The sequence below is a fragment of the Cryptotermes secundus genome, unplaced genomic scaffold (genome assembly GCF_002891405.2).
Source record: "Cryptotermes secundus unplaced genomic scaffold, Csec_1.0 scaffold1817, whole genome shotgun sequence".
In the NCBI taxonomy this organism is placed as follows: domain Eukaryota; kingdom Metazoa; phylum Arthropoda; class Insecta; order Blattodea; family Kalotermitidae; genus Cryptotermes; species Cryptotermes secundus.
The window spans coordinates 257,289-270,178 of record NW_019744163.1 but is presented as its reverse complement, the minus strand read 5'-3'; the positions used below and the strand labels follow the sequence as shown (position 1 = coordinate 270,178).

The following is a 12,890-nucleotide window of genomic DNA, read 5'->3' as shown; positions in this document are numbered from 1 at the left end:
TCAGGAAGACGTATGGGTATTTCGCTGTACAGATCCACATATTCTTGACTCGGCACTAATTACGCCTTGATCCAGGCACCTTTCTAATAAAATTCACGAGCGTTACGGCCTGGGCCAACTTTCTGGTGGACAGGGCACGTAGCAGGAATATGAGAGATGAGAAGTAAGTGTGTCACAATTTCAGTGACTGACTGCAACTGTCAGACTCAGAGTTACGTTGCAACTGGCGACTTACCGTCAGTTAGTCCTGGCCCAAGGAACCTTGACGCTAACGTCCACAGATTTTCACGGATTGCGTAAACAAACCTTTCCTCTGTTACAGCGTAATTTTTGCCGTGGAAACATGCTTCTTTGCGGAGCCGTTACTTAGTAACGGCTGCTGAATAGCTGCTTATTTTGTGGTCGTTGCCTAGCAAATATTCTATATGCCACGANCCCTCCTCTTCGTCAATGACGTGGCCGGAAATGAGTCATAAAAGTAATCCGGGTTCTTTATTGCCACACCTTATTGTAACGTGTCTGGAATCCAGAAGAGTCATTTCTATGGAAACGCTAGAACAGACCGTTGCATAGGAAACAACAATTGCTCTATTGTGGTTCTAACCGGAGTCTCCATGGTTATAACAAAGGGTTCGTTGCATAGCAGCGACCAAGGTTATATAGCGGGGTTGAATGCATTCGCACACCAGTCTTGGAATATCCGTCTAAGGAGTCAGTCCTCATCGAGCCATCTAAGGAGTCAGTCTCGCCGAATTATTGTGAGCAGTAATTGTAACACTGCAGGTGTAAATGATTGTAAAATGTGTGTAAGGCGAGCGGACGCAATAAATTCGCTATATCAGAAGACGGCGTGAATTTATTTGTAGCGTGACACACAAAGCACGCTACAATATATATATAATTTCAGCCGGATAGCCTTAAAACAAGGGACCACCTGCAGAATTAACGTAAATGGACTGGATCGTTTTAAAGAAAATATTTAAGCGGAGTGTGAGTTGTGGACTGGACTCAGCTGGCTCAAGTAATGATTTAGCGTCAATCTGTTGCGAACACTTTACCGAATCTTGGAGTTATACAAAAGGCTGGACATTTATTGGCCAGCTAAGCGGCCTCCGTAGTCTAGAGGTAAAATTCCCACCTCATGACTCGTAGTACGCGGGTTCAAATACCCGGCGGAGGTCCTCGAATTTTTAAGGGGGGAAAAATTCAGGGAACAAGTCCTCCGGGAGGGACTTTAAGCCGTGGGTCTCGTGTCGTAGCTTTACGGCACGTAAAAGAACCTCATATCCCCAAAGGAGTTCACTGAGCCAAATTAACGGACGTTTCCCGCCCAACAGCAGTCTCTAATACCTCCGGTAGATGGGGGAAGCATTATAGATACCTCTCAGCTAGTAGAGCCGGTCTCGCTGGCTGGGCGGGACTGATGGCAAGCACCAGTACCGGTAGGATATAGAGACTGGTAGAAATCATAGAGGGAAGCACAATGGACCACTACAGGTCTAAGTGCATGGGGAACCCACCCTCTCTAATAACTAACTAACGAACTATTGGCCAGCTAAGAGACTCTCAACTTCTTAAAAGGCCTTTTAAGAGTTAAAGACTTTCAAGCTTCCAGCATGTAATCGCTTCCAACACGGAGCGTGAATCCATTCTGGAAGAATTCCGCTACTCGCGTCGGTCCGAGCTCTGGCTCGTCGCTGCAGTAATAACACGAAGCGACTCCAATATTGTGAGAGCTTCTGCCTTAATAAAACATTTACAAATTAGTGATAATGATATTTCAATACACTGTACATAACTGTGTTTACTATATGCATTTTTATTTTTACTAACATCCACTCTCACATGTTGCTGTTATTCAATAAACAGCGAACGTGCGCGCGCATCTCTTCTGAACGTAGGCAGCACACTACACACTCGCTACGCCCCTACTGTATCGAATTATCAATCGTTGCAGAAAATTCCAGTGGGAATCACAACACCAGAACCTACAGAATTATTGAAATAAAGTAAGTCTACCAATAGCGACAATAAACAATTTAAAGCCAATTAAGAGTGCAATCTTCTGGGATGTGGCGCCATGTAGATCTTTGTGAACTGACGTTTCGGGAGAACATATCGCCTCCATCTTCAGGGTAGAAAAATCCACGAGCGAGGAGCCAACGTAAGAAGGTGACTGCAGCAGCTTGCTCATGCTGGTTCCTCGCTCGAGGATTTTTCTACCCTGAAGATGGGGGGAACGTTCCTCCGAAACGTCGGTTGACACAAGATCTACATGGCCCCACATGCTAGAAGATGGTATTCTTAATAGTCACGGCCGTGAAAACCTCAAATCTCACAATGTAAACCCAGTTGGATTTCAGGTTCTGATAGAGTTTCACTTGAGGAGTTGTAACTTATGGGATATAACACCGTGTAGTCTGGTGCGGGTCAAGCGACATTTCAAACGAATATATCGTTTCCATTTTCAAGCTCGAAGAAACCAGCGTGAAGCATTTAACAACCGATTTCTGCTTTCAGCCGACAGCGCGTCGCTCTATCCCGGTAGAGAGATACTTAATTTAAAGTTTACTCAAATTTTTCTGAAATATGAAAAGCCTTTTTTCCTTTCTGCATGTTTTCGAAAGTTCTTATCAAGTGATGTCACTTCTGCTTCATATTCCAGAGGTCCTGTGTTCGAAACTCAGGCAGGAGTCCGGTAACCTTGTTTATTTCCGTGATATTTCTCAGTCTTTCCAGACAGATGCTGGGATAGTAACTTAAATGCCTCTTCTTCTAAACATTTTCCAGTTCATCACTCATTCACACTCTTCGCAACGCCACTGCATTCCTGCGAAATTGTGGGCGTTGTAAAATATATCATAAATAAATAAAGACATAAATATGAAAATAAATGTAAATAAAATTTTCTCTCTAGACTTATTAATATTTCTGAAAGTAATCAGAGTAACACTGACACATGCGCACTTGTATCTTCCAAATTACACGAATTCGAATGCAAATATTTAATTCGTCACGAATAAAGATTTCGTACGCCGTGCTAATGCGGCAACTTCTCTAGCACGGTCGTGTGGCGGCTCATCGAAACATAACTATCAGGCTGAACTCGTTATTCGGTTAAACTTGACTGAGAGCGTGATGATACGGAAAGCAGCCCGGGAGGGGGGGGGGTGCAATCAGGAAGAAAAATAACCGGTTTCTGAAAAACTACGGATCCTAACACAAAGTGTACAGAGAGTAGTCTGCTTGCAAGCAGTCCGTTCATCATTGTTGCCGTGGAAACATGTCTGTCTTTGAAGCCGTTACTCAGTAACGGCTGTTGTATATTTGCTTATCTAGCGGTCGTTGCCCAACAACGGGTCTACATGTCACAATATTAATTAACAAACTCATGAGTTGAATAAGCCGAAATAATGCAGGTATTATACGACTAAATTATAAACAAATTCATTTCATGAATACGAGTACATGCCAACATTCAGTTTAGAATGCCTTATTGCACACTGAACTTTCTAAAACTTAGGGATTAAGAGACACAAAACTATAATTTTATTTGTCAATATTTTATATATTTGTGAGGACTTGTCTTCGTTTGGGAGAAAAGAACGCGCATTGGGAAGGTCCGAAAAAGTACGCTGAAAATCGTCCCACAGAATTAATTTATACTTTACCACGTAAAAAAGCAAAAATGTCCTCTTTCTGCTGAAACCCTCAGCATAGGAAAACATGCCACCAAAATATCATTAATTACACATTACGAGTATGTATCTCGTCTACAGAGCAGTCTACTGGCGATAGATCGCTTAGACGGGCCATCGCGACCTACAGGATAGGATAGGCTATAATCGTTCGAAGCGATATCTCCCTTGTCGTAACGCGCGGGTTAGAGTGGCGTTATGATGAGGCCGGCTTGTGTGAGCTGTTCTTATCCGCAGTAGCACCAGCCCGCCCAGACGCTGGGCTTAAAGAGGATACTTTGGGCACGTGCAGAGCAAAACCGGAATAGTCAGAACAACACACAAGAAGAGTGACTACATTTTAAGTATGAATCGAATACGAAGATAAGTCGATATCAAAAAATATGTCGGGCGATAACGTACTGTCACGTGGTTGCGTGACTATAGACGGGTTTTGCATTGGTAATTGGATTCATTATACACTTTACATTTCTTAAATACACTTCACGAATAACTGCTACACTCAGACTAGTCTCATCAGTCATGTTGCTTGGTAGCGGCTACCAATGGCGGACGTTCCTCTGATTCCTGGCTCACGTCCTTACAGAGTGGCTCCGCCTCACTCGAACCTCATACTCATCATAGTCTGAAGACTGGCTAGCAGTCAGAGTAAGAGTCAGGGTCAGGGCCACTTTACAACTGGCAGTTTACCGCCAACGTCCCTTGAGACCCACGACCAGCAATTAGTTTTTTCAACTGAACATTTGCTGTCGTAGTCCCTATGTAACGTCCTCTCTGACGAGAGGATCGGTCTGTCGTTTACAATTTCTGCTGGTCTTCACCGGCGCAGCCATTCTCAGGTTTGAGTCTCGCGGAACTCATGACCACATTTTACTGACTCAGATTCGAGATTTTCCCAACCTGGAGGGCCAGGTTCCCGTATTTATATCCCCCCGGAACAGGGTGGCCCAGCTATACCTCATGCACTGGGTCCCCTTTTCGAAGCCTCCTACGACTTGCAGGGCTACAGTGGAGGTATTCGAACCCGCTTCCACGCGGGAATATAATAGTAAGTCAAATCAAAGTCACTCTGCGACTGACAGTCAGTCAGTAGGTCGTAGGGTCGAGCCCTATGTGGGGCTCATGACCAGATATTTATTACTGTCATGACAGTTATGGTATTGTTTCTGTGGGGCGCCTTCCCTGACGAGAGGACGGGTCTGTCTTTTGTATATAGTAAAAGTAATAGCAGCTGGTCTGCGTTATATAGCCTCGGCATGGACCGCACAGAAAACACTGCTTCTATTGTTGCTCGATCTTTCGTTGCCGGGTAAACGTGTCCATAGAGCTGTTCTCTAGAAAGGGCTGTTGCACTTTCGCCTGTTTACAAAGCTGGTACTTGGCAATGGGTCTACATGTCACAATATCACTTAGACGCAAAATTACGAGAGAGAAGTTTCAATTGTGCACAATAGTGTTAGTTCCGGGCACTCTTGTGTCGAAGTGAGCTGCGTTGAGGAAAAGGAAACCTAACCTAAAACTCATACAGCGGAAATTAAATTTCAATATTCTAGGAACATTATGAATCAAGTAGTTACTATAGGATTCTGACGATTGTGTATAACACACAGAGATATTGGTTTTTCGGACTTTGTCCATCGTCCTGGTTTTTAAGATAACTAAGAAAAACACGACGTTTCGGAAACTGGATCTGTTTCCGTCCTCAGGTGAGGGAAAACACCTATTCTGTTGGGTCCCTTAGAAAGAGCTAGCCTCAATCACTGGGTCCAGATTGAGGCTAGCTCTTTCTAAGGGACCCAACAGAATAGGTGTTTTCCCTCACCTGAGGACGGAAACAGATCCAGTTTCCGAAACGTCGTGTTTTTCTTAGTTATCTTAAAAACCAGGACGATGGACAAAGTCCGAAAACCCAATATCTCTGTGTATTATGAATCAACATCGCCGTGGAAAAATAAAGCAAACAAATACAACAACTCTTCACAGAATTTAGGGTAGGACGGGCGATCGCTTCCGCGCTTCATTAGGAAAACGGGAATAAACTCAGATGTAAGTTCTCTGTTTCCTAACTCTGCGATGGTCATGTGATGGGTGAAGTGTGTCAGTGTGGCATCTGTTGCGCTGCGAAAACAGATATCCTTCTGCTGCTCCAAGGATTGCGTACTGGGGAAATGAGCAGGAAACGCAGTGTCAGACGCAGGATTGCAATGCCACACTAACGGACAGGAAGCAGCCTCGCAGACACATACACAATACTTTAGCGGAACTCTCAGCAGAATAATGACTGAGACTTAGAGCATATTTGAAATTAAAACTACTGGCTAAATCAGCGGTAATATGTCTGCTGAAAGCCAGAACTGTGAAGTCAGCAGAAACAGCCGTTACTAGGGACGTGCTCTCTAAACACGCACGTTGTTATGAAATGGCTCAGCAGCCGTCATGTGAAGTCGGCAACAGTAGAACTGCTGGACGCTGTGTTTTCTGTACGGTCCGTGCCGAAGCTACTTAACGAGGAACAGCTGCCATCACGAGTGAGCTGAGAGAGGGAATATGCAGGCAGACAGTCAAGATTTTCAGTAGCTGAGGCCGGGGGACAGTTTGGGAAGCCAGAGGAAGGGGAACGTCCGCTATTGGAAGCCGCTACCAAGCAGCGGAGTGAGGACCGTGACTGAGACTGTGATAGTGTATAGCGTAGTCACGAGTTCTGTTTTAAAGTGTCTAACAAATCCGATTACCAATCGAAACGCGGTCTACAGTTACTTGGCAATACAGTACTGAGATACGGGTATGTGGCAAGAGATACAAAACGAGGTTAAAAGAGGAATAAATTAGAATATCTAAGACATTGTAATTTACTGTCTGATAAATACATAATTAGCTTTTATGTACAGGAAGACGTAGATAGATAATATAGGCAGACACAGAGATATTTAAGTGGGTAAGATATAGATAAAATATCGTACTGCAGAGTCATGCTGTGTTTTCCTGAATAACAGAAATTAATTATATTCAGCTTTTACTATGCAACACGTTGAGACTAATTTGCCATCCTGAGACTGTATTACATACATCAAGGCCAAGAGTCTCTATACACTGAATATATTTCGTGGAGGAACATACGTGAGAAAACCGACGATACAACACAATATGAAGTGGAAAGTGGTCAGAATATTGAACGCTGCCTAATAAATTTGAAATAAATCACTCCAAGGAATAACGTTTGAGACAATTTAGACGTCCTAACGTTTAAAGTTTTAACAACAACATTTTAAGAAGCTGCAACAAGCTTAAGTCAGTTATCACAGTGTGCACCACCCACCCAGTTACAGCACATACAGATATATTTGTGGGTGCTGGCTAACGTGGGGTTAAGAGACAATCTGATGGTTGCCAATAGGTCGAAAAATGTCTGATACCCGTTATGAAGAACTCCACATAATCAATTTAATTAGAAGAAAGAGCTGTTTGGACGGAACTTCTCATGCAGATATGCAGAGATAGATAGATACATAGATAGATAGAGAGACAGACAGACAGGAAACAGAGGCAGGGAGATAAAATGGATAAAGACAGCTGGAAAACCTATCATGCAATCATCAGGTTGCAGAATAGCATAAGCTGTTAGGGGCACAGCAAGAGCAACAGTATTGACGTGGTGTTGCCCCAACCCTCCTTTTCTTACAGAATATGGAGAGATAAAGGGATAAATGATTATATTACGTTTTAATCTTTAGTGCCCTCATGGGCACATAATATTCTATGAACTTCACTGCGGGAGTTCTGGTCCAGCGAGCGGGATGTGCATGGCGTGGGCTAAGCTTTGCCACCAGGGAACGAACCGAAAGGCCGGGCCTATGTGGCATGCACTGGAACTCACAAACCCGTCCCGAAATAGAATGGCATTTTTTACTGAGCTCTGTTTATTATGATTTACACTGTAACCGTTGCCATGTGTTAATAATTAACACTTCAGTATCGGTAAACAGAGACATCTGTTTGTGAATAAGAAAGTACTGCAGAACTAAATTGTTGTGATATTTCAGATATTGACCGAGGTAAAGGTAAAGTTGTTCCTGTGCTTAACTAATTAAACGCTAAGCCATGAAGACATATTGGAGAGGGGATGTATAGATCCACATTTTCTTGACCCCGGCACTAGTCGGAGGTGAGTGGTATATATGTAAGCATCTGCTTTAAAATTAAATAATTCTGCCTTATGGTCACAGAGTGCTTCCATGGGATTCTCAGGCTGTACAGCGTTAAGCGATTGGTCATTGCAGTGGAGATGCAATGTGTTCCCTGTGAGGTACGAACTGAATTCGTACATACTGATTCACATTTAGTTACGAGTACACTGCTTACATGTGACATGTAAGGCAGATTATCAAGAAAGCAACATCGCATAAATGAAAGAACCTCTCAAACTCTTGCGCTTGCCGGACGCTGACCAGACGTCGGCAGGCGACGCTACGATTTAATGAAATTTCACTCACCAGTTCCACAGATCCGTAATGCCTTCGACTGAAAACGCCTCTCCTGGAGATCAGGTCGTTCGTGGACGAGCTGAAAGAAGACAGAAAACACGGCTTCAGGAAACTTAAAGTAAATTGCCTCATGACCAACTCCTAGGTCTCACAGTAGCAACAGAGAAGAGTAAAGAAAAATGTATGGTCCTCAGTCACAGCTATTCATGACATCATAACATTAATTATGGGAGCCATTACGTTGCCATATGGCATCTTATTTCTATGGCTTAATTTGCAACGCTGCCAGAAGCTAGAGTTTATAGCGTCGGATGGTACGAGTGATGAAGGATGAACTGGAGAGGATTTGGAAGGATTGCTGCTAGCAGTGTTGGACCGTCAGTGCAAGATTTTCCGCCCTGAATATAGCGCAGCTGTGTGCGATAAGTACTAAGACTACTTGCAACGTTTCAGTAAGTAACAAACGCGGTTTCTATAGAGAGCTGATCCAGAGCTCGCCATTCCGCGATGCCCCAGAAATAATACAAGAATATACGGTGCCTCACCCTACTCCCTTCTGTGCAGGGCAGGAAAACTGTAGTTCTTCACACTGTTGCAGGCTGTACGGTGACAGCAAGAATATATATATATAGTTTTATAAGTTTTCTACACCTACAAACCTGTGCAAAATGTTCATATAGTCACAAAAAAGTTAGCGAAATAGGTTGCCGTCTGTAGGTGCATTTTCCGAAAGCATCTATACAACATCTTGTTGACAAGCCGAAGCTGTTGTTAGATAGAAGACCATTTTCAGCAATTCTTGATAACTTGGCCATGCTCCTTAGGTACGTCGCGAATCCCTGGAGGGAAGCGACCCACTGTTTTAAAAACAATGGTCTGGGGTAAAATGATCTGGAAGTTATCCTTGCTCACGTCTGTCGGTTGTTACAACCTTCACAAGGTAACACCAAAGTGTTAAGGAACTACTATTACATACGTAATTACATACGCAGATCATTTTGTAATAATTTTATAAAAATTAACTAGTGTGACGGACCATATTGAATAAAGTTAAACTTATGTATGTCTACCCTAGTCTTACGTCACCAAATCAAAACAGATGATATATATATATAGCACGCATGCAGATTTTTGTCAACAATCTCGAGAGAAGATACACACACGGAAGACGCAAGTGTCGATGGGAGGGCAAAATTGGCTCATGTCCTTGAAAAGCCTGTGGTTATGTGGACTTCGATGATATGGCTCACAGCAGGGTCCAAAGGCGAGCCTCTGTTAACGCGGTAATTACTGGATAAATATTGAGTCTGTCCATTTCAGTTTGTAATTTGGGGTGTCGGAGTGTGACTCCCTGGTCCTAAGCTCTGGGATATAGCTAAAATTACCAACAAAGAACTCATCTTCTGCAGGTCAACATTTTAAGTATGCGTATGATATATTTCTTTATTGCTAGTGGGGTGGGACTGAGCCCCTTGTACTGCGGCCATTTCTGGTCTACTGTACCAACCCCAGATGATAGGTGAGGGTGATTGTGGAGCAATTGTTGGAATGGAGATTGGCAGGGGAAACAGAAGTTCGGAGAAAGCTGCCCCAGCACCACTTTTTCCACCACAAATCCCACTTGACCAGACCCGGGATCGAACCTGGTCCGCCGCGGTTGGAAGCCAGTGACTAACCGCTGTGACAGTCCAAACATTTCACAATTCTCCGCGGGACGCTATGATCCTCTTTAGCCATTTAAGAAGGGTGACTGGTTTATTGGGGAGACCGATTTATTAGCATGTTATGACTTGCTTTTCGCATTTGGACAGAAACAACTGCCTTGTTTTGTTATCTGCTGCTTGGGTGACCGGAAGGGGACAGGGCCACCACGGGAGGCAAGTCTATAATTTGCCGAAGATGTAAATTTTGTTTTGCTGACAGGTGTAGCTGTCATAAAGTGTCTTCGGAAGGGGGTAAGTGGACCCTAAACTAAGAAATAACCGCTTTCACATGTGGGGTTCCGAGTTCTGTATCTTGGGATCTCTTTATTCTCAAAGTTCGTTATGTGATTGTCTAGTGCTGATTCATGATGAATTTGGCTAGTTAAAATCAGTCAATAGGAAACTATTCTTGTCTGGGAAAGAGGTCGTCGATTCAAATCCCTCACAGGGTATGAAGCGACGCTCCCGCAGGACACCAGTCTTCAAAAACTTAGCATTTTGAATTCATCGGGGGCAGACGTCATTGGGCTCCACTCCTCAAGTTTATCTAAATTTATCAGTCTTTCATTTTGGTTAGATAAATCTTTGATAGTAATAAAGGGCCATATTACTCCGTCCTTGCTAATGAAGTTATAATATTTCGCTTCTGATATAAACAATTTGTGGAGAGTGGAAATCGTGTCGTTGATTTCTAGCAGTGGACTGGCTTTAAGTGTGAAGGTTCCCGTTGCCTCAGTTATTGCCGTAACACGATCCTGATAAGAGTCAAGTGGTCTACCGAAGCCGGCAAATAAGTACAAAAATAGAGAGGGGACGGTTACACAGCTTGAGCTATGGCGCGGCCATGCGTATGATATTTACTAACTCTGCTTATCAATGTTCATCTAAATTTGTTTCTCTCTCTCTCTCTCCTGCTTTACTGCTTCCGCTCCCATTTCGCTTTGTACTTAGTCCTATGAATTCGCATTTCCTGCCAGCGCAATCTGTTCTTGCATCCTACGGCTCCCTACTCATTTTGGATCGATGTTTCCGAAGTCTTCCCAATCCCCCTTTCGTCACACCCCGGTCTCAATGGGGCAAATCCCCTCTTCATGAATATTTGGGTTTTCTTTGAAGAGTTACAGTTTCCTGACCTCTAATGTCGTGTAGTTCGGATGCACCCCGACGTTTCAGAGGAACATACCGCCTCCATCTTAGGGTAAAAGTGTAAGCAAAGCAAGGGAACAGTGGTAGCAAGAGGCAGTCAAAAATGCACCAGAACAAGAACCTCAAAAAATGTAAAGGTAAAGCTATCCGTGTAACATGAAGACCCATAGAGATGGGGGACGTCGAGGCTCTCACATTTTCTATAAAGTCGGCTAACAGATGGCGGTGAGGTTGTCAGGCTTTCGCGCCGACCGGCCGCCCTTTACTCCAGGGCCATAATGCGGCTGGAAGGATTAGGTTAATTAAAAAATCCAATTATGTCATCTGAAATCGAACCAGCGACCTTCCGGCTTGTAACACAGTGCCTCAACCAACTACGCTACCTCGTGCACCCAAGAACCTCCAAACCAACGGAACTTCTCGTCTAATTGTCAACTTTACGATGCAATGAAATAAGTAGTTGATAAAGCTTCAATTAAAATGTATTTGTAATGATGACAAAGCGAGTATGCTTCTTCATCGCTTTAAACAAGGAACCGAGTTATAATCCTCGGCTAGTGGCGACAAAGTAGTTCACAGCAACTGACCTCTCCCAGCCCGCGTCACCACTCATGACCCGTCAATACAGAGGGAGGCAAGCCTCTGTGTTGTGGCTATATTTAGCTTCACGCCCGCACCTGCGGTAAAAGTACCGGGAAGTACGGACCATTGTACCCCGCGCTCGAAGCAAATTAATGACAGCAAACATCAGCACGGCGAGGACTCCTATTAAGGGTTCATGAACCCCGTCTGGCCAAATGAAAGGGCGAAAGGAAGTAAGAAGAAAACAAAAGAAGCTAGAGGAATGAAAGAATGGGGAATGTGCAGAACCGGAAAAGAAGATGAACGAATATTATTAAAATGTCCTCTCCTGCAGTCATGTTAATTTCATAGAGTATCCAGACTACTTAACATGACGGCCATGTCCTGACCGAGACGCTACATAATCTGTCAGCGTTGCCAAATAATCCGGAAGAAAATTAAGTAACAATGGTGACGTTGTCATTCTCGCACGTTGTTGCCAGGTGTATTGATCACTGACGCTTTGTGTGCTACAGTGGTGAGAAGAAGCTTCTACAAGTCGCACCTGCGGTTCTCACAGGGATGATTTTGTAGAATTCTGTCTTCTTGGATACAAAGCTGTTCAGTCCGCTGAGAATCAACCTGCGTTTCTATCTGCAGGATTGAAGAATAAGCCACGCAAAACCTTCATGAAGCAAGCAGATCATGGTGACTTCTTACTTGGTTCATTCCTCGACCCTGAAGATAGAATCGACATGTTCCTCCCAAACGTCTGTTGCTACATAGCGTCATATCCCAGATGACAGAGGTTTGCACGCCAAAGAACAGGTGCCAAGACACACCCTATCACCTTGCTAAGTAGACCACTCACTGTTGGCTGCGGACTGCCCTTCGCGTTTGAGCCCCTACTGTGCGTACCGCAAATTTCCTGAGGACACCGGCTGCTCTGTTCCCTTTAAGAAGACCGTCTCCGTAAACCACTAGAATATAATCCATACCATAACTCGTTTTGTAGGCAATGGACATCATGAATTTTGAAACCTTCTTGAAGGGTTCCAATTTTGGAGTTGGTACGTTCATATATAGAGCCGGGATAGGACAGTCAGTATAGCGACTAGCTACAGCTGGACGCCGAGCGGTCGGAGTTTCAACTCCTGATACGGTCAAGAATTTTCTTTTCTCCATGTCGTCCAGACCGGCTCTGGGGTACATCCAACCACCTATCCAATTGGTACCACGGAGGTGAAGCGGCCGGGACGTGAAGCTGACCACTCACCTCCAGCTAGTGGTGAAGTCAAGAA

General features: G+C 44.0%; 1 protein-coding gene across 7 annotated transcripts in view; it reads right to left on the bottom strand.

The window, feature by feature from the left end:
• LOC111874619 (GTPase-activating Rap/Ran-GAP domain-like protein 3) overlaps window positions 1–12,890 on the bottom strand; it is a 252,542-nt gene that overhangs the window by 90,180 nt on the left and 149,472 nt on the right. For all 7 annotated transcript variants that reach the window (XM_033755527.1, XM_033755531.1, XM_023870259.2 and 4 more), the window contains one exon: window positions 8,189–8,258. In XM_033755527.1, the coding sequence (XP_033611418.1) occupies window positions 8,189–8,258 (70 nt within the window). The remainder of the gene's footprint in view (window positions 1–8,188; window positions 8,259–12,890) is intronic.